General features: G+C 42.9%; 1 protein-coding gene and 1 long non-coding RNA gene across 4 annotated transcripts in view; one reads left to right on the top strand and one right to left on the bottom strand.

Annotated features, from left to right (window-relative positions):
• Window positions 1–1,239: 1,239 nt before the first annotated feature.
• Window positions 1,240–27,914, bottom strand: part of GABRB3 (gamma-aminobutyric acid type A receptor beta3 subunit) — a 228,470-nt gene continuing 201,795 nt past the window's right edge. For both annotated transcript variants that reach the window (XM_003900676.5, XM_003900675.5), the window contains exons 7-9: window positions 25,260–25,412; window positions 18,646–18,890; window positions 1,240–5,842 (exon numbers count right to left, since the gene is read on the bottom strand). In XM_003900676.5, the coding sequence (XP_003900725.1) occupies window positions 5,501–5,842; window positions 18,646–18,890; window positions 25,260–25,412 (740 nt within the window). In that variant the 3' untranslated portion in view covers window positions 1,240–5,500. The remainder of the gene's footprint in view (window positions 5,843–18,645; window positions 18,891–25,259; window positions 25,413–27,914) is intronic.
• Window positions 15,157–20,455, top strand: LOC110743660. 2 transcript variants are annotated; one of them, XR_002522986.2, is made up of 3 exons: window positions 15,157–16,071; window positions 19,771–19,852; window positions 20,351–20,455. It is a non-coding gene; the product is annotated as an uncharacterized LOC110743660 (long non-coding RNA). The 2 variants fall into 2 exon arrangements; XR_002522987.2 differs by lacking the exon at window positions 20,351–20,455 and adding an exon at window positions 20,097–20,172.

Raw genomic sequence — 27,914 nt, 5'->3', positions numbered from 1 at the left:
GGCCATGAAGCACAAGTCCCTCTAATGCCAGGAGTACCTCAAACAATAACCATTGCTGGTTTAGCAACATGGGGCTGCATGTCCTACCTTAAAAGTGGTATCACAGGTTCCAAAGTGTCTGTCTTCTTTGAAGAATAATGTTCTTATTCATAGGAGGGTTGATAATCCCTATCCTTTAGAAGCTGGTAAAAAGGAAGTTAGAGCAGGAATTGTAAGAAGGTGTCACACGTGGGTGTGGGCAGGGCAGCTATGATACAGGAGGGAGGAGACCGTGCAGAGATGGTCTGGGTATCACTGGACCCCACATGCAGGGAGGCTTCCTCCACCAATTAAAAACAGAATACTCTTTAAAGAAAAAGCTTTAAGAAATCCAGTCAGTATTTGAAAATCCTTTCTTCTGTGGTTATGGCAATTTAAGATGGTCACTTGGGATGGATAAGGTTTTAACCTAGTGAAATGGGTGAGAACTGTCCCCATTCATGATGTGCCAGCCTTAGAAGAATTAGTGTGGCATATGTCCAAGTTGCGGTCCCCAAGTACACCAGAAATGTAAAAAACTTATCCAAACAATGGAAAAAAAAGAATGAAAACAGGACCTGTAAAGAATTTCTAAAGAATCTGCATTATATTGCTTGAGAGTAAGGAAATTTGGAGGTAAACCTGAGGGCATTTTGTGAGACTTAAACCACCATGGGGAACATTCCTTTTAAGGTGTTTGCAGGTGAACCAACAGCTTCTCTGGAGGCCTAGATATAATGTCTCAATAAAAATTCTATCTAAAGTGTCCAAGGATCTCAATTAATTAATTAATTAGTTCTGAAACATTGCTTGGTCCTTTCTCACTGGAGAAAAACAGAAACAAAGAAACTGCCTTATCATACTAAAGAACTCAAGATAAGGATCAATACCACCTTGGCCAGAGCTTATAGGTAGGTTGGCTCCCTGACCTTTAATGTAAAAATATTTCTTGCTTAAAATACCTACTTGAAGACAGGGACAAGTTAGAGCTCTGTGTGTCTAGCTGTCCTTTGAAGTTCAGGGTAAATAGTGATTTTCATTTTTTAAAGTCATAGTTCAATTGATCTCACATGCAGTCAATTTCAGGTTTATTTCTTTTTACTTTCAGCATAACCCAAATGGGCATGTGCTACTAAGAATGACTAGAATTAAAATAACCACACCGTCTTCACAAGATAGCCAAGGAAGAAAAAAAAAAAAAAAATCAGCCTTCACATTTAAGTCAGTTAGTCCTTTTTTAATAAATTTGAATTCATTCATCAACAAGTTTCATATTGTATCTATCACTCAATTTTGCTGTTTTTTTTCATGTCAAATAATACCAAAAAATTACATCAATGTGCTTAAGCAAAACTGGGTTTAAATTTATCTTTACAATAAAATGAAATCAACATGATAATTGATTATGACAGCAATCGCCTATTCCTACTAGAATAATCCTGTACTTACCTTAAACACACTCAACTGACTTGTGAAGTAGAAACATGAGACAAGTGTGACAAAACATGTTCACGGGGTTGGTCCTAGGGAGAGGCACACGGGAGCCACTCTCTGGGAGGTCACTGTTTACCCAGGTGTTGGGAATTTAGTATTTCAGCAAAACATGGCACCTTTCAATGCAGTAGAAGAGGTAATCAATCCAAGGCACACTAGCTAGTGTCCTGGAAAAATTTAATTCACCTGGGCAGCTCTTTACCCCAAGATTCGATGTTACTCTAATGGCTCACACTGAGAGCCAGAGTCAATTCCAAGAGTAACAAAATATTTCACCAAGTGTTCGGTTTTGCTTACATAAAATGGCCAGAAATATGAACTGGTTTTCAGGTGGAGAGTTAAAATAAGAATTAAGTGATGGTTTATACTTTCAAGCCAGGAGATTCAAAGTCGGACACTTTCTTGTTAAAACACACCACGGTGGGACAAACACCAATGGATTATCTACTAGATGCTGCAAACGAACATCTACAACTGCAATGTGCCTGTCCCCTTAAAACCAGCCCCAGACTTGTTCGGCATCACCTTTGAGATGATCCCCTTGGTAAAAATGTCAGTGCTGTGTTTGGACGAGAGAGACGTGCCTTTAAGGGAGTGACCGAACATGTCAAAGTTCTGGGTGCTGGTGTTAAAAACACAAGATATTGCAGATGTACAGGTAGCTTCCACACCTAATGGAAATATTCTCATGACATACCTTCTAGTTCGTTTGAGATTCAGGGGGAAATGGATGTCGCATGGTATAGACAGTGGAACCCCTCCACAGTCCCGGGGTTGGTGAACAGGAGTAACACTTGTTTTAAGGAGCACTCAAGTCTATCAGTCTTTCTCTGTAGGGAGTTATGTAGCAGGGCTCTTCCATGATCTCAAGGATATCTGAATATAGGTAATAACAAACTGTCATAACAAGATTCTTCTGTAGATCTTGAGCCCCTGTGGCGCATTTTGGAAAGACAGGACTACTTAGAAAATTAACTTTTTATTACTTTCAGTTGTTAAGAAAGAAATCTCATTATATCCCCAATGATAATGTTTCTCTCCTTACGCAAGAGGTCTGGGTGTGGGTGGCAGCCACCTCCCGACAACGTCAGAGGTCCGGGTTCAGGATTCCTCAACGCGGCTCAGTCACTGGCTCAAATAACTACTGTGGAGTAATGAGAGCTCATTTGAACACAACAGAGACTCCAATTCAACTCTCTTCTGTTAACACAGAGTTCTCTTCTCAATGTTCTCACAAGTTTTAAAAATGGAGAAGCTATAAAATAATTTTGTTAGAAGAAAAGTAATTTTCTTCTGAAATGGAGTAAAGCAAACACATACCCAAGGATCTTAAAAAGTTTTCTCTTTTTGTTTTTACAGAATATATGTATGTATTTGTGTGTGTGTGTGTTTGTGTGTGTGTGTAGTTACAAACACTATTTATAGTATAGCTAATATGTTAACTTCATCGCGGTGTCTACAAAGTTGTGGATCCCAGTCTTGGTGCCAAATGCATATAAAAAGCTCAAAAGCTATTATGACTATACCATGCAAATTTATATCCAGAAAACCTCGGGAAGGAGACTGCAGCTCCTTGGAGCCTCATGGGGTCTCTGCCTGTGATATTTGGGTACCTCAACTATGCATCAAAAAAGTTTTAAATCACTTTTCTCCCAGAAAGAATTAATGTCACAGTTCTGAACAGTATACATTATACACTTAAATAGACCATCGACTTTTTTTGTCCACATCCATGTACATTTTGGGGTCCCTCTTCCGCATGTGGACCTCACACCTTTAATTACTGGATACGGAAAAAGATATACCTGAAGTATTGAAAGGGATAAGGTCTTTGCAAATGTATTTTTTTCTTTAACATGATAATAATGATAAGGCCACTTACAAGGTTTTTCCCAATCTGTTTAACTTTTAGGATCCCCCATTGTTACCGATGGAAAAAACTGTCAGAGAAAAGCCAAAGCCAAAGGAATCCCTGGCTAGTCTCCAGATGAAAATAAAACCAGAGAGCAGTGATTAGGAGGAAAAAGATAGGAATGAAGGAGGGAAAAGGGCCTTAAAGGAGGTAATTGCCTCTAGCGTGAGATTTTGTGGATTATGTTTCGTCTGATGGTGGGTTTTGAACTGTTGCAGATGCCCACAAATTAAAGGTTGTTACAGCCACCAAAGAAAAATCAAGTAGTGGTCAGCTCATGGGGATAGTCCACACCACACGCATCCTCAGGGAAGGTGGTGCCCCTACCTATGTCCAGACAACTGGGGCCAGCCACTGGAGCACTGGGCTAGACTCTGGTCCTTGGTTTTGGATAGAACAGAGAGGGCGAGGCATACGTGGCATTTTGGGATAAAGTATTAATTTAGCAGTTCTTCCTGCAAATTTTACTTTTTATTTTTTCTCCAAATGCTCAACTTCACTGTGACACCTGTTTGCACAACTGTAGTCATTTCAGTTTATGGATGCCTGTGATAGAAATATTGTTTACAAAAAATATATCATCTCTTTTTTTTTTTTCTTTAGAAAGATCTCATCTAAATATTAAGTTAAGGTTGCGTCTATGAAACCGGTGCACCTTGTCTTGTTTCTACGAGCTTTAAAAAGTCCAAATACTGATGAGGCTGTGGATCAGAAGGAAGCAACAGTGACTGTGTTTGCCGTCAGGTTGCCCTCCTTTGCCTCAGAGAACGGTCATGGGTCGTTGGGTGACGCGTGGTGTGTAGGGGTCATGTTCCTGCAGAATCCTAGTCAGTCTAGGAGTATTTGGATGTGCTTATGAAATATGTCAGATACAGAAATAAAGGCATGAGGATGTTTCTTAGTTTCCGAAATTGAACAGAAGTGTTTTAGCTTCAATCTTAATTTCTAGATAACAGAAAGTAGTTACATCACATAAAGGAAAATATGACATCGCATGCTGCCATGATAGCAAGCGTAAGAAACAAAATCTTGGTAAATATACATATATATGCATATTATGCAAATATATTTTCTACTAACATACAATGTTATAAGAATGATTGATAACATAACTGCAAGGGGGAAAATCATCCTAGATGGTTTTACCTTAGAGTAACGAATAACCTGAGACGTCTATGCTTTCTGTTGGATATCAGGCCTAGAAATCCATACGAGATGTAGAGCACATTTTCAGTGATTGAAATGTCATTGGCAAAACGTGCCACTGTGTTCGCACATGACAGTGAAGCTGGATCCACTCCAAGTGAACAACAGAAACCAACTACACACTGTATATTAGAGTACTTACAATGAGATGCCATTCACTCCCGATGGGTTTTCAAAAGACGGTCGTTCAGACATCAACGTGGGATCTATCTATGTTTAAGACAACAGGTAAGCACACTGCCAGTGGCTCACCCCAGCCACTAAACCATTACAGAAAACGTATGCCCGATGAAAACAAACCTCATCACCAGAAAAGCCAAGAAGCCTTCGCTTACTAAACTGAACGAGAGGATATGAAGTGAGTGACTCAGTTTAAACTAGCAATACCACTGTATGAGTTTTCAAAGATTAACTAAGAATGTCTTTCTGATTTTTAAACTAAAACATCTAACTTATGGTAATAAAAGACACATTTGGGGATGATATTGTGTTTCACGCCCTCATTCTCAAGGCATAATATTTAGATACTTGTCCCTTTCAATTAAAAAAGAAAAAAACTATGACTTTCTTTAATATGCATCCTGTGGTAAATTGTCCATAGCTGCAAAATGTATATATGTATGTGTATTTGTCTTCCATACACATGGGCACTGACTCCTGTGTGTATAAACATATACACATACATCCTCATATACACGTGTATTTTATATATATGCTGAGAAAGTTCACATATATATACAATTGCGTATGTATATATGTGTGTGTCTGCTTGTGTGTGTGTCTGTGTGTGTACAGGTATAAAAACTTGACAGGCAGAGTAATATTTCACTCAGTGTTAAATGAAGTCTTTGAAAAATCAAGTACAGTCACTCAGTTAACATAGTACAGCCAGTAAACTAAGTTGAAAAGAGAAAAAGTGAATGGAAACACGATCCTGGACCATCTGTCTATGGCATTCACATCGGTTAGATCAGGTATTTTAATTTTGAGCTGCGAGGACCTCCTCCGTAGATGGGTCTTCTTGTGCGGGAGGCTTCTGTCCCCCAGGAATCGCCCATGCCCTTCTCGAGGCATGCTCTGTTTCCTGTACTGGATTCCTGAGTTGTCAAAGGATATTGCTGAATTCCTGGTATCGCCAACACCACCTGCGACCTCGTTCATTTCGTTGTGAACTTCCAGCGATGTCAACAGAATGTTTCCATGAGCATCCACCTAATTGGAAGGAAAATGCACATGGTTAGACAGCCAGCAGGCCAATGAATCCGATTTCCCTATGCAGATCCCGGACAGAATGATGTCACGCCATCACCTTACATGTTTTACGAGAAACTGTACATCTGTCAAACCCAGCACTCCGTTTTATTGGAAAATGTCATTTTGGAGGTTAATTGCAGTTGAGAGATTTTTATTTCCTTGATCTAAAAATGCTCGTGTAAGAGATTAGATGCAAGAAGGGGGAGCGGCTTTTTCAAATTGCAATTTCACATTACGGATACAAATCCTTTACTGAAAAAATTAAAGTACAAATGACTTTCAAGCTGTTAACTTAGGTGCTCTAACCATTTTCACAACGATGCTTTGAATAAAAACTATATTCTCCCATTTGTCTTTGGAAATCATCTCGTTCCCTTTTCTGATGATCTAACACCCCCAAATTACTACAGAGAAACACATGAATAGTCCCGGATCGAAAGGCACGCCTGATGACTTCCGTGGAGAAGATACACACACCCCGACTCCAACTCAAGCAGGCGCCCCTTGCCCAATACTGGTCCTGGCAGGAGACTTCCTTTTGAAGGGCTACATATAAAATAGACAAAATTCCCTTCCCACAATGGAACCAGACTTTACAATGATAGCGTTTTATTCTGTGCCAAATGTAGCTTCAGACGTTTCATGATGATGCCAAAGGTCCACTCTGTTTGTGGGTTGGTCTGCCCCGGAACTTTGAGCCTTTCACAGAACATCCTGGGGCTGGCGGCCCCAGTGGAGTCCTTTCTGAAATGAACTATTAGCATCTGCTTTCTGAGCAGTTCCCATCCCTGCCACAGCGCCAAGGGCCATTCCACGGTCCCCTGGGCTTTCACTCCAGCAAGCCCCACACTTCTCTATTTCTCTTCTCTTTCTTTGCCTGGAGGGCCATTTTCTCTGTCCTGTTTTTGGCTATGGAAAGCCTACCCCGTGTTCCAGTACTAGATTAAGTGTCTGTGGCTTCCTCCATAACTCTTTCACAAAACACAGTTATTTTGTGTAGGAATAATTTATTGCTGTATTAATTTGTATCTTCCCGCCTTCTGCAATGTCATCAGTGGCATCCAGCTGGATGAGCAGGAGGTGAGGTGGTGAGAGGAGTCCTGCTCGAGAAGGCGCTGGGCCTGTGTGAAGTTCCAAGTGGGGATAGGACCACTGGTGGGATGACCTCAGACTTCAAGGGGGCTGGGACACAGGAAGGGCTGCACATCCAGGGACCACTCAGACTTTGGTGGAAAGGCACCAAAGAGGACTCTCAGATGTCTACAGGTTTGGTAACACCATTCTAGGTCACTTCATTATGCTTGGGGAAAGTGAGGTGGTCATCGGGGTAATGGCCCCCAGGGAGGTTGGAACCCTAGGATCAACCCAGTCTGGTTCAACCTTGTGTAATAAAATGGTGAGTTATTTTCAGTTGCCATGAACCCCCAGGTTGAAGGTCATGTAACCTGAGCATGCCCAGATGGACCAAGCACACAACCATAGGTGGAGCCTAAGTGCTCAGCAAACACCACATGGCAGGATCCAGCGTCCAATCAGATTGAGCCCTTGTGTCGCCCCATGGCACGATGCAGCCAGACCACACCTCCCAGCATCACGTCATTGCAAGAGCCAATCAGAGCATGCCTCATTACCCTATGCCTAGAAAACCTGCCCCAAACCTCAGTTCCTCGAAACAGATTTGAGCATTTCCTCCTATCTCCTTGCCAGCTGACTCGCAATAAAACTTTTATTTTCTCAAAATTCGGTGCCATCGTATCGTCTTCCAGCACATCAGGCAGTGAGCCCATTCATCGCTCGGCACCAAGCTCACAATCCTCACCAGATTCCGTGAGTATGTCACCCTATGCAAAAGTGACTTTGTGCTTGTCATTAAGGGCACATACCCTAAGATAGGAAGAGGACCCGGGATTGTCCAGGTGGGCCCAATCTCATCACACCTTCAAAAGTAGAGAACTTTCTCCAACAGGAAGCAGGAGAAAACGTCAGAGAGAGAAAAGCAGAGGAACTCAAAGCCTGAGGACTTGAGTCACCCTTGATGGAAAGGCTGTAGGGAAAACATAAGAAGGAACAAGACAGCTGATAGGAGCAAAGATGGCCCCACCTGACAGCCCGAAATCAAATAATCCCATTAGAAAATGGACAAAGGATCTGAATACACATGTCTCAAAGGAAGACATACAAATGGCAAACAGGCACATGAAAGAAATACTCAACATCACTAGTCAGGAAAATGCAAATCAAAGCCACAAGAGATATCATCTCACCCCAGTGAGAATGGCTACTATCAAAAAGACAAAAATAACAGGTGCTGGCAAGACAGCCAAGAAACAGGATCTCTTAGACACTGTTGGTGGGAATATAAATTCATACAGCCATTATGGAAACCAGTAGGGAGGTTTCTCAAATAACTAAACACAGAACAACCGTAAGATCCAGCCAAGGCAATGGGGACCTCAATTCACAACCACAGGGAGTTGTACTTGACCAAGCACCTGAGTGATCCTGGAAGCACAGTTAACCCCAGAGCCTGCAGAAAGGAAAGGAACACAGACTGCCAGTACCTTAATTTCAGCCTCCTGACACCCTAAGGGTAGGACCCAGCCGAGTCTCACTGTACCTGCACGTCTGGCCTAACAGAATCATGAGATAAAACCAGGTGTCATTTAAAGCTACTACATTTGTGGTACTCTGTTACAGTGGTAATCAAAATTACTATAGGAGGTGAGCAGGAAGATACATTTGCATTGAGCCTCGAAGAATGAGTAGAAATTTTTCAGACAAAATGCAGCAAAAACATCACAAGCGAAGCTTGAAGAGTACCTGAAATATTTTGAGAAAGGCAAACACTGTTCCCAGCACATACTAAGCCTGAGACAGATGAGGTCACGATCGTCACTGCCATGATCACTTTCGTATCCTCTTATCACAATAGAAAAGTACACCTCGTGCTGGGTGGAAACACAGATTAGATTCAGGCCAGTGAGGTTTTTGTTTTCTGTATGTCAGGTGAAAGGATTTCAATTTAACTCTTTAGGGAACAGGAAGAGTAATTTCTAGGTAGAAAGTCATAGATTTCTGAAGTGCAACTCAAGCTCTAAGAAATTGAATTTGAGAAGAGAGCGTGCAGAGCGGCGCCCCAGGGAGAGCGCCCTGCAATGGTTTCTGTTTCCTTTAGGGCGGTCTGGAATGGAAATGCCCGAAGCCCATGAATAACTGCTCCCCTGGCGACTGCAACCCATCTCGGGGTTTTCCTTAAGCCTCGAGACACACACGGCATGCCCACAGCAGCAACGCTGGGCCTCCGCCTGCCCAGTGCTGAATCTCCGTAGCTCAGGGGCTGGGGAAGGAGTGGAGAGTCACTCAGCACCCCAATCCCATTCCGGCCCATGCACTCCTGTTCCCTGTGAGCTCCTAGCAGGAGCGTTCACACGGCAGCAAGTGTGCCATGAGTCCAGGTGGGGCCAGTGCTTCTAAACCAGTGCTACATCCTATAGTGCTAGGATGAACAGTGTCACTGCGGGTCTTCCCTGTCGTTTACGGCCAGCATTGGTTTAGAAGCGGTCAGAGAGTGACCTCATCTGTCCTCCACTGGATGGAGTGGTCTCCTTAGAATGGAGGACGGCCAGGCTGAGAGTGCTTGGAGATGGGAATGGACCGAGATCACACCACCCGTGCTGGAAGGCCCTTCATGGAGACACATGATGTGGGAGGTGAGGAGGGCATTTTCTTATATTTCTTTATCCAGCAGAAGGAAAATTCTAATGGAGCTTGTATCTCAAAAGCACTTGGAATGTTAGACCTTGGTAAAATTTTGACTTTTTTTTTTTTTTTTTTGAGGTGGAGTTTCACTCTTGTTGCCCAGACTGGAGTGCAATGGCGTGATCTCGGCTCACCGCAACCTCTTCCTCCTGGGTTCAAGCGATTCCCCTGCCTCAGCCTCCCGAGTAGCTGGGATTACAGGCGTGTGCCCCCCCACCCAGCTAATTTTGTATTTTTAGTAGAGATGGGGTTTCTCCATGTTGGTCAGGCTGGTCTCAAACTCCCAATCTCAGGTGATCCTCTTGCCTCAGCCTCCCAAAGTGCTGGGATTACAGGTGTGTGCCACCGCACCCGGCCTTCTGTTATATATCTGTCCTTTCTGTTTTCTTTCCATGGGATGATTAGCAGCAACACTCTTTAAATGACAAAGCATGTCTGCACGTCTTTAAGACAAGGGAAGCATTCCTTGGTTTGGGAGACAGAGTTTCTCATTGTACCAAGAGAATATGGCAGGAGAAGCCCAACAGTTAAATTCAGGTGTGGCTGAAACAGGTGCCCATGGCAGTAGCATGTCCCCTGTGCAGGCCACCTACGGCTAGCTGTGGGAGTGCTAGGGCCCCATCCTCCTGGGGCAAGAGTAGCCATTCACTATCCCTGAGAAGGGGCAACCTGAACCTGCCCTGGATGCTGCAGGGAGGAGGGCTTGGCTGGGCAGCCCAGCTGGTCTTTGCAGGAAGACCGATTCACAGCAAGATTGTCCAGGAGAGAAGCTTGTCCTCTGGTCTCTATCCCCTTCCAGCACCTTCTATGGTACCTTGTGCCACAAAGGAAAGACGTGGTGGAGAGAATGAGCTGCCTGGCTCACACTGGGAATCTTGTTGTGGAGAGGGCCTGGGAGGGGGGTCGGCCAGTGTGTTCCTGTTCATTTGGGGTGTTCCATTCATTCCATTTACTGCAACGAATACGCTTGGTACCCCACCAAATATGTCTGATTTTGAATCATGAATCAGAAAGTATATTAGGTTACCATGTAAAGGAATTTGGTAAGTTGAGATCATTTATCAAATAAGCTCAATTTGATTTTATTAGAATGTCCAGCATTTTAAACAGTTCTACTTAAATGGTAAGCTTATATGTTTAAAATTTATCTGATGTTGAGTCAGAAGATAATCAAAGGTGGAAGATGCTTGTAGTAGTTTTTTTTTTTTTTTTTTTTTTTGAGATGATGTCTCACTCTGTCGCCCAGGCTGGAGTGCGGTGGCACGATCTCGGCTCACTGCAAGCTCCGCCTCCCAGGTTCACGCCATTCTCCTGCCTCAGCCTCCTGAGTAGCTAGGACTACAGTCGCCGCCACCACACCAGGCTAATTTTTTGTATTTTTAGTAGAGACGGGGTTTCACTGTGTTAGCCAGGATGGTCTCCATCTCCTGACCTTGTGATCCACCTGTCATGGCCTCCTAAAGTGCTGGGATTACAGGCATGAGCCACTGCATAGTAATGCAGAATTTGTTCTTTTCAATAATACTAAGTGGTTTGGGAATTACAGTATCAGAAAAGTGAAATCGTTTTCCTGAAGATGGAAAAAACCAGAAAGCATTATTTAGCTTTAGAAAAATGGTCTCTACAGACTATGCAATGTTTTAAATAACAAAACTGTGAGATGAAGAGCCCAGTCGTCCACTTCAGGACGTGGGATGCCTCACTGGAGAATGCACTTCCACGAAGGGGCCGGGATTGTTCAAGACCATTCGTTAAAACATTACCACACGGCTGCTACATGTCACCATCTTGCTCTGTCCTTAGGAGCACAAAGTGAACACAAGAAGGTCCTCACCCTCAAAGGGTCTAGCTGATGAGATCTTAAATAATCAACAAGTGCATCTGAAAAAATACTGCAGTTTGCCTTTTAAACACATTGATAATTATTACTTTTCAGAGACAGGGTCTTGCTCTGTTGCCTGGGCTTGAGTCCAGTGTTGGGACCATAGCTCCCTGCAGCCCCAGATTCCTGGGCTCAAGTGATCCTCTTGCCTTAGCCTCCCGAGTAGCTGGGACCACAGGAACTCGCCACATCTGGCTATTTTTTTAATTTTTTTTTTTTTTTTTTTTTTTTTTTTTTTTTTTGTAGAAACAAGGTCTTTCTTTGTAGCCCAGGCTGATCTGGAATTCCCAGGCGTAAGGAATCCTCCTGCCTCCGCCTCCCAAAGTGCTGAGATTACAGGCTTGAGCCACCGCACCTGGCCTAAACACACTTTTAAATACCATCTCTTTTCTAGTTATACAATAACATATAAAAAGCTCCTTTTATCAAAATCTAGTAGACCAGAATTAACAAATTTGTGGAGTGAAATACCAAGGAGAGGAATGTCTTTTCTTAAAGGAAGAAAGGGGAGTATTTTGCAACCTGTTTAGTCAGATGAACTTTGACGATTCTAATGACTCAGTTTTACCCGGCTTTATAAAGATGACATTTATAAGCCTTGTCCTCTCTTCCCACTAGGAAAGTGGAAAAAATACCCCTCCAGTGCGACCAAATCCATGACAACTAGCGCTCATTCATGGACACATGTTATAAGAGCAGGTGTACCACGTCCGCGTCATGGGTGTGCATATTTTGGAAGATGCAGTGAGTCAGATGCTGTCTAGGAGGCAAGGCTTGCTGGGCACATGGGATGTGAGTGATCTGCCATTTTCACAAGCATAAAGCATGTGCCCCGTAAGTTGGCAGAACAGAAACAAAACCAACTGCTTAGAGCAGGGAGTGATGGGGGCAGGATGCAGATACGTGGGAGGCCAAAAAAATCAAGGAAAATGTTGGCCGGGCGTAGTGGCTCACGCCTGTAATCCCAGCATTTGGGAGGCTGAGGCGGGCGGATTACGAGGTCGGGAGATCACGAGGTCGGGAGATCAAGACCATCCTGGCCAACATGGTGAAACCCTGTCTCTACTAAAAAATATATATAAAAATTAGCCGGGCATGGTGCCTGTAATCCCAGCTACTTGGGAGGCTGAAGCAGGAGAATCGCTTAAACCTTGGAGGCGGAGCTTGCAGTGAGCTGAGATGGTGCCACTGCACTCCAGCCTGGGGGACAAAGCGAGACTCTGTCTCAAAAAACAAACAAACAAACAAACAAACAAACAAACAAAACAATCAAGGAAAAGGTCATGGAGGAAAACATCTGGCTTAGATCTTGGAGGGAAATGTGGACCAAGAAGAAAAGCATCCTAGGTAGAGAGGACAGGACAATAGAAGGGGAATGGGTCACCATGTAGGTGGGGACTTCAGGAACTGCACAGGTAGAGTGAAGACGACACAAGACATCGGGTGAAATGAATGCTGAGTTGAGTTTTCAAGATTGAGATACAAATCTGTATGAATCCATGTCCTGTCTTCCCCAGCCCTGTGGCCAGTGTTGTGTCTGGGAAACGATCTCACGAAGGTGGGTCTCTAAGGCTGTGCCCTTGAACTCTAGTGAAGAAAACTTAGCCTGAGGGAAGTCAAACCCACCTCCCCACCTATGTTGTTAATAATTTACAAAACTACAGTGCTCTTGGGGGCTTTGGACATGTATGACTAACTGGTAGCTGTCTCAGGATACAGTGCATGTGAGAAAGAATTCGAGAACCAATACAATTTTACAGTATTCTTATTTCAGAGTGGGTGAACAGTTGTAATGGAAATAACAGTGCAGGTACCTCTCATTCAAGTGTGAAAAGGAACCTGAATATATACTGAATTAATAAGATCTTAGCTTGAAATAGTCTGGCTGCTTTATTTATGGTTTTACATTTGTATGGTTTTCATTTAAGCATGAACCAGTATGTAGAAAATTTCCACCAAAATTACTCATGGATTTTTTTTTTCTGAAAGAACTAAAGGGTTATTAAAAATCTGTTAAATCTTAGGAGCCAAATAAACAAATATTTCCAAAAGAGAAAGTCTTTTTCTATTATCTAGAATTTAAGTCTTAAAGTAGAAAGAAGCGATTGTGGGTGAAATACAAGGCTGAAATGCCCTTCATAGAATGACAGATGACTTGCAATTTTTAAATCATTTCATGAATACTCTTTATTTTGAAGGGTTCATCTCATCTCTACTATAATTAGAACCATTGATTTCAATGAAGTTTTTCTTCCTGCTCTATAACCTTGACAGGTGCAAACATTCAAAGACTAAAAACATCTCATTCAGAATATAGCACAGAGAGATTTTTTGTTTTTTCCTAAAATATGTCACCAGATTGGCACACAGTTGATATCTCATTCTCTAATTTTCTTCCAGCTTCTAGTTAAGTAACATACCGTCGTTTTAGAGGAATGAGAAAGGACTTGCCACAGGAAGAATAAAATCTTGCTCTTTAGTAAGAATGATGTTGAGACTGCAGCTCTGATTCCTTGCCAAGAATTATGACTCTCTACCACCTCATGAAATTCAAATACTAATTGGTCAACTTGTAAAATATCGCAAGGCTTGTAACCATAATGCATGAATTACAACCAAAGATGAACTCTTGGGTATAGAAACAACTCAGGAACAGACGGTATGCACAGGCAAGTGAAGGTCAACGCTTACATGGTACCACTAGTCTGGGGAGATACTAAGTGAATATGCGAATGTCTTAAGTATTCATGAATCAACTACTAAGCTAAAATATGGCATAAATACTAAATATAAGGAAAATCTACTCATGGTTTTACAGTAGGGTCACTAAAACCACAGTATCAACAGGCAGTTGCTGGTGGCCTACAGTGTCCATAGGGTACTGTTTTCTCTTGAGATGCCTTACAGGACACAGAAAGTGGTCTCAGGAAAGACGGTGACAAGCCAAATCCCTGCTGTGGAGCCAGCAGCTGTCAGTCAGGGGAAAGCTGCAGGGTGTTGCTGGCCACACTGAGATGCAATCCCAGGTGCTATCCCTGACACGTCATAGCACTATTCACAATAGTAAAGACAGAGAATCAATCTAAACGCCCATCAACAGTGGACCAGATAAAGAAAGTGAGGTACATATATACCATGGAATACTACGCAGCCATAAAAAGAAGATCACGTCCTCTGCAACAACATGGATGGAGCCGGAGGACATTATCCCAAGGTAACTAACACAGGAACAGAAACACAAATACTGCACACTCTCACTGACAAGTGGGAGCTAAACACCGAGTATGCACGGACGAAAAGAGGGAAAACAGCAGACACCAGGGCCCACTTGGGTGTGAAGGGTGAGAGGAGGAAGAGGATCAAAAAAATACCTTTTGGGCACTATGCTCATTACCTGGGTGAGGAAATAATCTGTACACCAAACCCTGTGACATGTACTTTAGCCATATAACAAACCTGCACATGTACCCTTGAAGCTAAAATAATAGTTAAAAAAAGAAACAAAGGACTAAGTAAGCTGTTAGGTTGTGTATATAGTACCACTTCTGTTTCACATAAAATTTGATTCTTTTCTCATGTTCCTTTCATTCATCCACATTACTTGATATAAACTTTTTGGGAGGTACATTTCTATTTAAAAATTATCACTAAAGACTTAGGTGTGCTCAGGAACAATTTTTTAATGCTTATCTTTAGGAGCATCAAATATGCATTTAGAATTAGCATACACATAATCATATGTTGACTTCAAACCTTAAGTACGATCTATAATTACAGATTCTTAAACATATGAATATATAAAGGCCTTACTAAGATTGTTGAGAAAACACAGAAACAGATTTTTGAAAAACCAAACAATAAACACAGACTCATGAATCAACTAAAAATTTCTTCTGCATTTAATTTATAATACACTTTTTCTATATCCCACTAATTTTCTCTACGGATGCTCGAGTTTTTTTGTCTTTTTGTTTTTATCTTAGATTTTAAGCCTTGTACCCAGAAAGGTATTTCTGCAGCACCACAATTTGACTGTTTTAAACAGTCTCATTTAGAAGAAAACAATTTATAATCTGTTTAAATTAAGAGGAAATTTGGAAAGACAGCATTCATTGTATGTGTATGTGTGGATACGTGTGCCTCTGTGATGGAAACAATAATGATGTGATGAATTCTAGTTTCCTTGGAAACAGCATGACCAAAGCGTACTGTGTGTTCCTAGGAGGATATGGACCTATTTGGAAATACAACAGTATGATACCAAGTATATTTTCCACTAAGAAATTTAAGATAGTTTTGCCTGTGAAAAACCTCGTTTTATTCACAGATCCTCAGTTTTCTGACCAACTCTATTTATGCTGTGCTGAAAGGAAGGAGCCATTTACATTCACTTAATGTGCTTCCATGGGTTCATGAATGTTCGTGGGCCTCGTACGGGCACAGACAGTCCTCCAAGGAGCTACTGTGTTCGCTGGGAGGTGTGGACCCATAAAGGTATGGAGGGCACAGGATAGAAGAACAAAATCTCCACAGGCTAGAGAAATAGGTATGTGATATGGTTTGGATATGGTTTGGATCTGTGTCCCTGCCCGAATCTCATGTTGAACTGTAATCCCCAGTATTGGAGGTGGGGCTTGGTGGAAGGTGTATTAGGCCATTCTCCCATTGCTATAAAGAAATACCTGAGACTGAGCCGGGTGTGGTGGCTCACACCTGTAATCAAAGCACTTTGGGAGGCCAAGGCAGGTGGATCATCTGAGGTCAGGAGTTCAAGACCAACCTGGCCAACATGGAGAAACCCCGTCTCTACTAAAAATACAAAATTAGCCGGGCGTGGTGTTACATGCCTGTAATTCCAGCTACTCTGGAGGCTGAGGCAGGAGAATCACTTGAACCTGGGAGGCGGAAGCTGCAGTGAGTCAAGATCACACCATCGCACTCCACCCTGGGCAACAAGAGCGAAACTCCATCTCAACAAAAAAAAAAAAAAGAAAAAGAAAAAAAAAAAGAAAAAAGGAAATACCAGAGACTGGGTAATTCATAAAGAAAGAGGTAAGAGGTTTAATTGGCTTACAGTTCTGCAAGCTGTACAGGAAGCATGGTGCTGGCACCTCTCGGCTTCTGGGGAAGCCCCAGGAAACTTATAATCATGGCGGAAGGTAAGGGGGGAGCAGACACATCTCACGAGGACAGCACCAAGCGGGGTGGTGTGGTATTAAACCATTCGTGAGAAACCGCCCTCGTGATCCAATCATCTCCCACCAGGCCCCACCTCCAACAATTTGACACAGTTTCCTCATGAATTGTTTAGCACCATCCGTTTGGTGCTGTCTATGATAGTGAGTGACTTCTCATGAGATGATCTGGCTGTTTAAAAGTATGCGGTATCTTCCCCTCCTCCTTGTTCCTACTTTTGCCATGTAACGTGCCTGCAGCTCCCGCTTTGACTTCCGCCATGATTGTGAGCTTCCTGAAACCACCTCAGAAACCGAGCAGACATTATTGCCACACTTCCTGTAAAACCTGCAGACATTATTGCCACACTTCCTGTAAAATCTGCAGAACCGTGAACCAATTAAACCTGTTTTCTTTGTAAATTTGCCACTCTCAGGTATTCCTTTATAGCAACACAAGAATGGCCTAACAGTGTGTTTAACAAGAAGAATTAAAAAAAAAATGTGGTAAGAAACCCAATATGTAAACAGGTAGAAATATATCCTTGAGGATCTGAGGGGATAGAAGAGGTGGAAGGATACATTTTAATTATATTGGAACTATAATGTGCTTTCATTCAAATGTTGTTTATAATCACAATAACATACCGCTTTTATATAAGCTGAAATGACATCTAAAGATCAAGTGGCTTTGTGGTTGGAAGGATGTAAGAGCATTGCTGAGTTGAGCTGGGCTGGAGGAGGGTGTGCGAGGGCTTTAGAAAGTCCATGGACTTCCTAAAACAAAGTGCCTAGGTCTGCCCAACCCTGGCTTTTTGCAGAACACAACTGGGAGGGGCCAGGGCCATGGCAGATCTATGAGAGCTTCCAGAGAGAGCACTGCCCGTCTTGTTCGTTCCTTTTGAACTTTGCTTTTTCCCTAGAGGACAGTGGCCAGTGGGCAGGTGGACAAGAGACTGTATGCCTACTCCAGTGCAAAGAATGGCAGCACGCTGGATCCTCAAACTGATAATTTTACAACTAAAGGAATATTGAAACATTTTGGAAAAACGCTTCTACAGATCAGATTCACACACTCCACCCCAGCGTTTCATTCATTCCAGACCCACAGGTTTTGTTCTCTTTGTAGGAAACTATAGATGATTTTGGCTTCTCCAGCATCAACACTAATGTTGGTTTTATAGGAAACCCGGTAACTTGCACGAGGAAATATTTCAGATTATGATCATCAAGTCTGCCCAAGTCCTACTCAAAGCTCATGCAAGTATATTGAAAAACCATGGCGCCCTGTTACTTCTGTAAGTGGAGAATTCAGAAAGGGCAAGGGAGTCTTTCACTGCCAGCTCCATGTTGACCCTCTCCCTTGTGTTCAACACCAGGCCAGAGATTAACCAGCCCCAGTTCAAATGCCCTCACCCAAATTCAAGAATGAGCTCCACTTCTCAATAGGCTGTCCATCCAGATAGTTGCTGTTTTAAGGGGCTTATTGGTGAGAGGAAGAAGGCCTAGGTCTGTGCCCTGAGGGTAGACTGGAATAATGGAAGCAACTGTTGGGGAATGCATTACCTGAGGGTAGACTGGAATAATGGAAGCGACCCGTTGGGGAATGCATTACCTGGGCAAAAAGCAACTGGACCAGAGTCAATGTGCACAGAAACACCAAAAGTGAATTTCGTTGTCCAGGCCAATGGTTCTTTGTGTGTAAGCCTACATCCACTGGTTTCAGTCAACTCTGGCCAGTCCTAGCTAGATGGCCAGAACTCCACTGGACTGGTCTGAATAAAAAACAGCTGGGCACCATGTCATAAGGACTATATCACATGTACGAGAAGGGTGTGTGGCTTGACATACACTACTGGGGAAAAAACAAGGAAAGATCATGCAAGTAAATGCAGTAGCTGCTGAGCTGCAGGGCCCAGGTGGGGTCAAGGCGGTGGAGAGCCTACCCGGTTGCTTTCGCTCTTTGAACGGTCATTCTTTGCCTTGGCTGTCTTTTCCGCAAGCTTCTTCTGCCTTTGAGGGCCTCTTCCAAAGAAGATGTAGTTGACAAAGGCGTACTCCAGAAGGGCCAGGAACACAAAGACGAAGCAGCCCATAAGGTACATGTCGATGGCTTTGACGTAGGGGATTTTGGGCAAGGTCTCCCGAAGGTGGGTGTTGATGGTTGTCATTGTCAGCACAGTTGTGATCCCTAGAAAAGAAACAAAGTGGTGAGAGGCTGCAGCTTTGCCACACTGGTCTTCACTGTTCACTGTTCTTTTACGTTTTCTCAAATAGCTTTAAGTAGTCGGAGATGATGGGTCGAATACAGCGGGGTGACTGGAATGCAACAGAGCATACATCGTGTCATCGGGGCCACGCGTCACCGCTCAGAACAGCGAGCTGACATCTGTACTCTGGGGAAGTGAAGCTGTGCAGGGCATCTCCCTCCCCCACCCAACCCCTGCCCACTGCACCTTGCTATCACACAGGATGGAATTTTGAGAGCAGAAGAAGAGATGTGGAGAGCAGAAGAAAAGAATGTGGTTTTTACGAATGCTGGAAAAAATAAAAAGAAACCCAGAATTTAGCATAAATGATGAGAAACCTTCAGGAAAAAGAAAGAATTTGAGGGGTCTGTGGCTGCAGAGGCAAGGCTATGAGCAAGAGCTCAGTGAGACAGCCTGTGAGAAGAAAATAATTCCTACTACAATATTGGAAGCGAGAGGAATGAGGCAATGATTTTTAAAATTATTAGCCATGAGATCCAGCCCTGAGCTCAAAGAGAAAGAAATAGCTGAGCTATTCTTCTCAGGGAAGATGATCTCACAGAGCAACTTCCCTCCTCAACTAAGAAAGAATCTGTACAGAAGCTGCTTAGGAAATGTTTGCTCAAGTTAAGGGTTAGTGATTTCATTCATCTTATAGAATCCCACCATACTCCGGGGCAACTCGTCAGATCCTTTTTTTAAAAGTCGTTACGTTGAACTCTTTACATAGTATTGTATGAATGATCTCATTGTTTCCCAAACAGAGCTCAATGTAGTCTAGAACCATGTAAGGACCAAATTGTGCAATTCTCCCTCCTATAGCAATAGACAACATTCCACACTGAATCATCCGAGGCCACAGACACCGGGAGGCAAGTGAGTGACGTGCCCAGAGCTTGTTGAGGTAAGCTAAGCTGCGCTCACAGGAAAGGCACGGATCACTCCCATGCGGGAGGGTGGGATGTTAGTGCTGCAGCTGACGTGCTGTCTTGGAGACTGTATTTTTGAAATATTAATACGTCTCAAGGATGCAAGACAGCTTTGAGGGCTGAGCTCTTTTCTACCCATGCAACTGATGCCACTGAATGTGAAGACGTGGCTTTCAGGACCCAATAAAGTGAACAGGTTTCTCTGCATTGCTTTCTCAGGCTTTCCTCAAAAATGAGACTTTAAAAGGAGACACTCTAACCATAATCCTTCATCCTCAGTCACCCAAAACCTACATGACATCACTGAGGCCAAGAGGTAGTGCCAGCCCTACAGTTCAGCACTGTCAGGATATGTACTCTGGGATGCAGCCCAGGCCATTCTGTACATGGTCCCAGCCCAGCCCTCCAGGGCAGGGTTTGAATTTACTAAGCATTCCAATTTCATCCCCCTCTGATTTCCCATCCTATCCTAGGAGGCGGCATCTCGAGGCCCACAGGGAGAAACTCGAGACTGCAGAGCTCAGCTGGCCTGGGAATGAGCTGGAGAGCAGGCTAGATAGCCCAGTCTTCCATCTCCAACACAAGCGCTCCCTCCACTAAGCTCTGAACTGCTACTAAAAGCCAAGAAGAGAACTGAAGAGTTGAGGAACTCTTTTTACATAGAACTGCAAACCATGGTTGCTGATGGAATGTACCGAAATCCAAGATGTCAGAGTATTTTAAGATTCTCTTTTAACATCACATTCATGTGCACCTGGGGACTTTTTAAAATTGAAAATGGCAATGGGATAATTACTGTTTACAAATAAATGTGAAAACACTGTGCAAATGCTACAAAATTAGGCATTCTCACCATTATTCAAAAAGTTTGTAATGTTGTTGCCGCTACCGTGGTTCCCCCTTCAACGTGGATTTGGGAAGACCGAGCACTTTGCTTTAGTCATGGCTTTCCTGCTGGCTATTTTGAATGGACATGTATAACACAGGCCTCAGCAGATGTCCCAGACAATGGGCTGAAAGCACACAGGAATAGGTGCAGCCAGCACATCCCACAGGTACTCAGCCTGGTAAATGAGCCCCAGCGGGACCTGGGCTAGGACCCCGGACCCAGGCCCATCAGCACAGGCTCAGGAATCCCTGACAAAAAGATTCGCAGTGACTGCTCGGGTCTTTCTAGTTTGGACCCACATGCCACATGAGTTCTTAGCTTAAGAGGCCAACGCATTTACTAACTCCTTCTGTTGCTTTACCTCCTATGTAGGAGACTGTGGATGGTGGTGTATTGTGGTGGTCCACAGCCTGTAACGGGGAGCCACACGGCCCACACCCAAAGCCCTGCTCTGCCTCTGTGGGTCTGTAGCCATCATTTGGAGCTGCTGGAAATCTGATGGCAATGTCTGAAAAGCTCTGATGTGCCAATAAACAGTAACTGGCACTGTTAACACTAACAACAAATGATCATATGAGTATCGTCATTACAGAAACATCATTCTTCGGTAGCCTCTGGGTTTCCTGGCCTTGCCTTGACCTTCTGCTCTCTAAAGGCAAATCATCCAGCTGCGGTACAGAAAATGGCTGTGTGGTGGCTTTCGTGTTGTTTTGTACATTCACTAGGCTTGTAAGTCTTTCTATAAATTGCCAGCCTCAATTTATTTGTCATTTAGGTTGTGTATGAAATATTGTATTTGAAAGTTGTATTTATAAAAATGAATACGAAATAAAATATAATTTCTTTGCATTGTTTAATCACAATATTTTGTTTCTCCTCCTCATGAAAAAAATAATCTGGCCTAAATTTTATCAGTATACATTTTTACCTTTAGAAGTACCAGTACTTCTGCAGATTGAGCATCCCTCACCTAAAAATCCAAAATCTGAAATGTTCCAAAATCTGGACCGTTTTGAGTGCCTGTATGGTGCTCAAAGGAAATGCTAATTGGAGCATTTCAAATTTTGAATTTTTGGATTAGAGATGCTCAAACTCTAAGTATAATGCAGATACTCCAAAATTAGAAAAAAATCTGATTTTCAAAACACTTCTGGTACCAGGCATTTTGGATAAGGGACACCAACCAGTATTCACCAAGGGTTTTCAGGGAGGCCATCTAATGACAACTTCCCACTTTAAAGTTTGGTGGTCGTTAACGCAAACAGTTCAACGTATCTGACGGTCAGACCCTGGGCAGCAGAAGCATATCATACTGAAGCCCACAAAGCAGTCGAGGAGCACGGCTGTCGGAAGAGCCAGCGGAACAGGCCCTGAGTCCCTCCCGCGTTGAGTCCAGGTCCAATAGTGCCCAGAGCCCAAGGGTGAGCCCTCCACAGAGGCCTCTGCTGAGCCCCGCCCACCCTGTCTGTGCAGAGGCTGCACCTTTATCATGCATTTAGAAGCCATGCGTATTGATCACAGTGCAGCCCCTTCGGATGAATGCAAAAAGCACCATGAGCATTTCAAAGCTGTGCTACAAGACGAGGTGCTTGGGAAGGGGTGGGAAGAAGGGGAATTTCTCCAGTGAAAGCTCTCCAAACTACAGCTGTAGCCTATGGAGCTCAGTAGCATCTTAACAGTTATGAGGGATTCCACAATAATAAGAGTTCATAATAACATTTGGTTAGCTTTTTTCTTTTCTTAAAAAAATCCATGGCTTTTATAACATAGCAGACCAAGTAACTCTTTACTGCAGTTTTATTGACACTTCAGGAATTATATGTAGCAGTTAAGGGAGAAGGTCTGGAAGTTAGACTAACTGGATTGAAATCTTTCTTCTGAAACTTGGTAATTACATGACTTTGTACCAGCTACTGAGCTTCTCTGCATCTCATTTTCGTGCTCTGTAAAACTGGGGCGATAATCCTCCGTACCCTGCTGGAATCTTCTCCAGGACAGATGACTACGTGAATGGCCTTAGCAGAGAAAGTGGCGCCCAACTATGTGGTAATTTTCAGCCTTTATTATCCTGGCTGTGGTATTGATGAGGATGACGTCATTCTGTGCTCCTGACACTGCGTCATAATTGTCTGAATTCGCCAACTGACGTTTCCCAGTGACTGCAGATCTGGACTCAAGTCTTGTATTGGCAGAAGGGACAGAGGGAATGCACGTGCAGGTGTCATCTTAAGATCACAGCCCTAAGATCACAGCTGCCCTCTTGACCTCGGGGTCACGCTAACTCTAATGAATATCCCCTTCACTCTGGCTCTCATGCCTGCCTCCCAGAGCACAAGTGTCAATCCTCCAATGTTGAAGCCTCAGCAACCCTAGCCAGCCCATGCCTTCATCCCAGCAAAGCCACAGAGGCCCGACTGGTTTATATTAAAAATGCTGTGTCATGAAGAAAAAGTGTGGAATCTACTTTCATATACCTTAATGAAACTGGGTTAAATGGAACTCACTTTCAGGGTACTAACGGTTTAACACTATAGAAGGCAACACTTTACAATTAGGGAGGGACAGAATCTGTGATGGCTAGGAAATTCAGATATGCACATTTTCAGTACACCCCACCCCTTGTGATGTCAGATAATCATGGCTCCTTGGTACTCATATTTCACTAATTATCGCAGTGACTGGCAAATTCTCTGCAGCAGATTCACGGCAAAGCAGTGAAATGTCAGCTTCAGCTCGGTCTCCACTTTCATAGGCCTTTTCTAGGCTTGCAGAGGGGTCCCAGCAACTTTGCATTTGTATATTTCATATTATTTTTCTTAAAAGGGGGTGCTTGAAATTGTATACGCTAACAGCTCTGCATAATTTAGATCTGCCCCTACACATGTATTGTATCTCTGAATTTTCCAAGTGAAAAGAGAAAAGAGTTTAACAAAGAGTAATCTAGTAAAACATATATATATATTTTTAAAGTAAGAGCTACATAAAGACTGACATGACTGGGGAAGATCTGCAGGCTGTAGAAAGTCCTGGAGACTTTTTTTTTTTTTTTTTTAAAGAGAACTGTGTTTATGATACCTATTAGAAATACATAACAATTAAAACAGCACTTTCAGTTTTTTGCAGCTTTACTCTTCATAGAGTGGTTTTTTAATCCACTTAACACCCTTAGGAAGAGCTACCTGATTTTCTCAAGTCATAGTTATGTGTTATTTCTTGGGAAATAAATCTAACCTTGATTACAACTATGCAAGTCACATGTTTGTCATGCATATACACACATGTACTCACATTTTATTAGAAAAGAAAACATGTTATTCAACTTAAAGTCCTGGGAAAAGTTGGTAAACAGAAAAAGGGCTGGGTGTGGTGGTTCACGCCTATAATCCTAGTACTCTGGGAGGCTAAGGTGGGCAGATGGCTTGAGGCCAAGAGTTCAAGACCAGTCTGGGAGACATGGTGAAACTCCATCTCTACAAAAAATTAAAACATTAGCCAAGTGTGGTGGTGTGTGTGTCTGTTGTCCCCCGTATCCAGGAGGCAGAGTTGAGAGGATCACTTGAGTTCAGGAGGTTGAGGCTGCAGTGAGCCGTAATCATAATTGTGCCACTGCACTCCAGCTTGGGTGACAGAGTGAGACCCTGTCTCAAAAAAAAAAGAAAAGAACAGGAAAGAAGGGATAACTGGAACCCTGAATTCTTATGTTTTTTTGTAAGGCGTTTTGCCAGATAATGCGTTGATAATTCTTTTCCATCAATTTTTATAAGTACTATTGACTTTCACTTTCAGGAAATAAATTCAACCCCACCCAAAGGGATGGACAGAAGATTGCCCAACAGCTCTGTACTTATGTAAATGTATTTAAATAATTATTTTGTCTATGCCGTTTCATATTAATCAGCTGAGTAGAGAATAATGTTTCTGAAAATACAAGCCTTCCCTTAATAACCAAAATGCTAAAAATAATATTGGAACCTATAGTACATATTGTACATCAGCTAATAATCCAGTTGTCAAATAACCAACAGTCAGAAAAGATCACCAGAGCCTTTGGGAACCATTCAGAATTGAATTCTACATTTTAGTGCTCATTACATTGTGCAATTCCAATTCTATGCTGTAATATTTGACTATTTTTCTGACTTATAAAAGAAGAATGCACAATTAATCAAGTCTTCTTTCTGGGCCATGGAATAATTTTGAACAGGAGATGTTAATCCTTGCTTTAAAATTAGTGTCAAAACTAGTTTTATCATGCAAATATTCTGCAAGCATATTTTCCCTTTCATGGGCATGAAAATTCACATTTGAGCCTTATAATTAAATTAACACATCAAGGGAATCGTGCGTGAAATTAGTGTTTCAAGATAAAAAGTGACTATATGGGCAACGCTTGTGTCACGATGTCAAAAAATGGTAGTTGAACTACGAACTGTCTGAATCCTGTAATGACACGGTTACTTTACATTTAAATATCACTTAAAAATAGCACATACCGAGGGCGACTCTAGCGGCAGATGCATCATAATTGATCCAGAAGGACACCCATGACAGAATCGTTATCAGTATAGACGGCATGTACGTCTGAAGAATGAAGTATCCAATGTTCCTCTTCAACCGAAAGCTCAGTGACAGTCGAGGATAGGCACCTACGGGAAACAGACAAGGATATTACACCAGAGGAACGACACAGCAGACTAAAGATTTGCTTTGACTTCCACAGGTCAACAACATGCAACGGAAAAGTCTGTGAATGAAGGGGTGGTCCACCACCAAGCAGTTTGCTTCTATCTGCTAGAGGTATTTATAGAAGAATCAGGAGGGGGGTGCTTTTCGGTCTATTTATAAGATAGTGATGAGGATGCTCTTCTGAGGCTACATACTCAGCTGAGAACCTGGAAAAACTTAGAAGTTTTTAGCTTAGAATCCAGAATAATGCCAAATGTCTTGTTTGTTCTTTAATGGATGACTATTCCCTTCTTCCTTGTAGACAGGGGAGATGTGGCTCAAGGCTTTACTGGGCAAGAAAGGCTTTGACCAGTTGTCCTTTCAGCCCACCTGGAGTTCAGCCCTGAACACAGATGTTGGAGGCATGGTCCCTAGAGTGACTGGGCTAGCTCAGGGGCACGCTAAGAACAAGAGAGGCAGCGAAGCAAGTCCAGCCCCGGAGAAAGCAGCGGTGCACACTGAGGGCTTCCGCTTCGGCCACAGAAAAGGCGTTAACGAGAGCTCGAAGGAGCGCCCATCTGCTTTCTTGTCCATGAGTCCCAGTATTAATTCTCGGATGTGAACATTCCACTCGACACACTTTGGAATCCTACCACACCACCAGGACAGAGTGAGAAAATATCCTGCCACATTCAGCACTGTATTTGCCTTTTCTCTCTTATTTCGTTTTTCTTTCCTTTTGTTTTTTTGAGATGGAGTCTCGCTCTGTCGCCCTGGCTGGACTGCAGTGGCATGATCTCGGCTCACTAAAACCTCCACCCTGGTTCAAGCGATTCTCCTGCCTCAGCCTCCCAAGTAGCTGGGACTACAGGTGCCCGCCACCACGCCCGGCTAGTTTTTTTGTTGTTGTTGTTTGTTTGTTTGTTTTTGGTATTTTTAGCAGAGACAGGGTTTCACCACATTGGCCAGGCTGGTCTTGAACTCCTGACCTTGTGATCCGCCTGCCTCGGCCTCTCAAAGTTCTGGGATTACAGGTGCGAGCCACTGCACCTGGCCTATTTTGTTTTTCTTAGAGCAAGGCAAGTGTGGCCTTTGTTTCCCCCTGTTTGTTTCAACAGGCCACTTTCTCAGTTCCAATCCTCCCGCTCCTTGTTGTCTGGATTCTGATGGAGCTGCCTGAGAGCCCGCCAGTGAGAACCCAATGACCCTCTCTAATCAGCTCCTCCGACGGCTCCCCGACACTGGCAGGTGCCTTCTTTCTGAAGCCGCCCACACCCTAAACTCTAAGAGGCCTCACCTTTCCTGATCTCCTCCTACTCCAAGCCTGGCAGGCTCCTACTCTCCTCCTGCCCCTAAGTATATGCATTCTTCAGACTTTATTCCACGTCCTTTTCTGTGTCTGTCCCTAGATTCTTCTCTTTGGCAGTCTGATTCACTCGTATGACTATTACCATTATGCAGGAGATGAACGATTTTATCTCCAGGCCTCCTACCTTTAGCAGCAACCACATTTGCAGCCAGGATTATATAAAAGAGAAAAGAAATCACCAAACACACCAAACAGCTCTTCAAGGCTGACAGTCTCGGAAATTTCCTCCAGTCTTTGTGTGTGTCCGTGTAGAATTTCTCATACACAGCTCTGATCAAATGCATATATCCCATGTCATCATAGCATACAATTTTTTAGAGTTGCTACAAATTATTTGTAAACACAACTTTCGTTTCTTCCTAATGATCCATCAAATATCGACACAAGGACTCTATAAATATAAATTCCTGTAGATTTAGGTGTTTTCAATTTTTATAAAACTATAAATAGTACTCTTAAGGATATATTTGTGCAGAGCTATTTTTCTACATTGAGACTTATTTCTTGAGGATGAATATGCCAAAGGAGGGACTGGTAGGCCAAGGTTTAAAGCTTTTGATAAATATTGTCAAATTACTTTGCAAATGTATCACACCAAGGTATGCCACTGCCACTATCAGCAGATTAATAAAAGTACCTAGTGCACCTCGCAAATACGACAACGTCACACATTGTCTCTTATAAACAGGCTTTGCTAAATCCCTTGGGAAAATCTTGTGCTTTCAACGACTTTTTAAAAAACTGAATACTTCCTAAATGTTTGTCTGTTCTCTGTATTTAATCTTATAAATTATCTGATTACTCATTTATTTTTCTCATTTCTCTTTCCTCTGATGGTTTTTACCTTTTCATTGAAACACTTTATATGCTAATCCTTGCTTGTATTCTCTGCAAGCATTTTCCCAGTTGTCAGTTTGTAAAGCTTGTAACAGCTTTGAGTGGAGGACATACAGATCCCTAACTTTTTGTATGCAATTACATCTATCCATTTCACTTTTTCCCTCGTGACTGTTAAAACTTGCGTTTAGCCTTCGGTAAGTTCACAATACAGATCTACCTGCAAATCTATTTTGAGGGGTGGCAGTTATTTCAGTGTTTGACATGAGGTGAAAAC

This window comes from Papio anubis, chromosome 7, assembly GCF_008728515.1.
Source record: "Papio anubis isolate 15944 chromosome 7, Panubis1.0, whole genome shotgun sequence".
NCBI classification, from domain to species: domain Eukaryota; kingdom Metazoa; phylum Chordata; class Mammalia; order Primates; family Cercopithecidae; genus Papio; species Papio anubis.
This window is presented reverse-complemented; position numbering and strand designations above follow the sequence as displayed.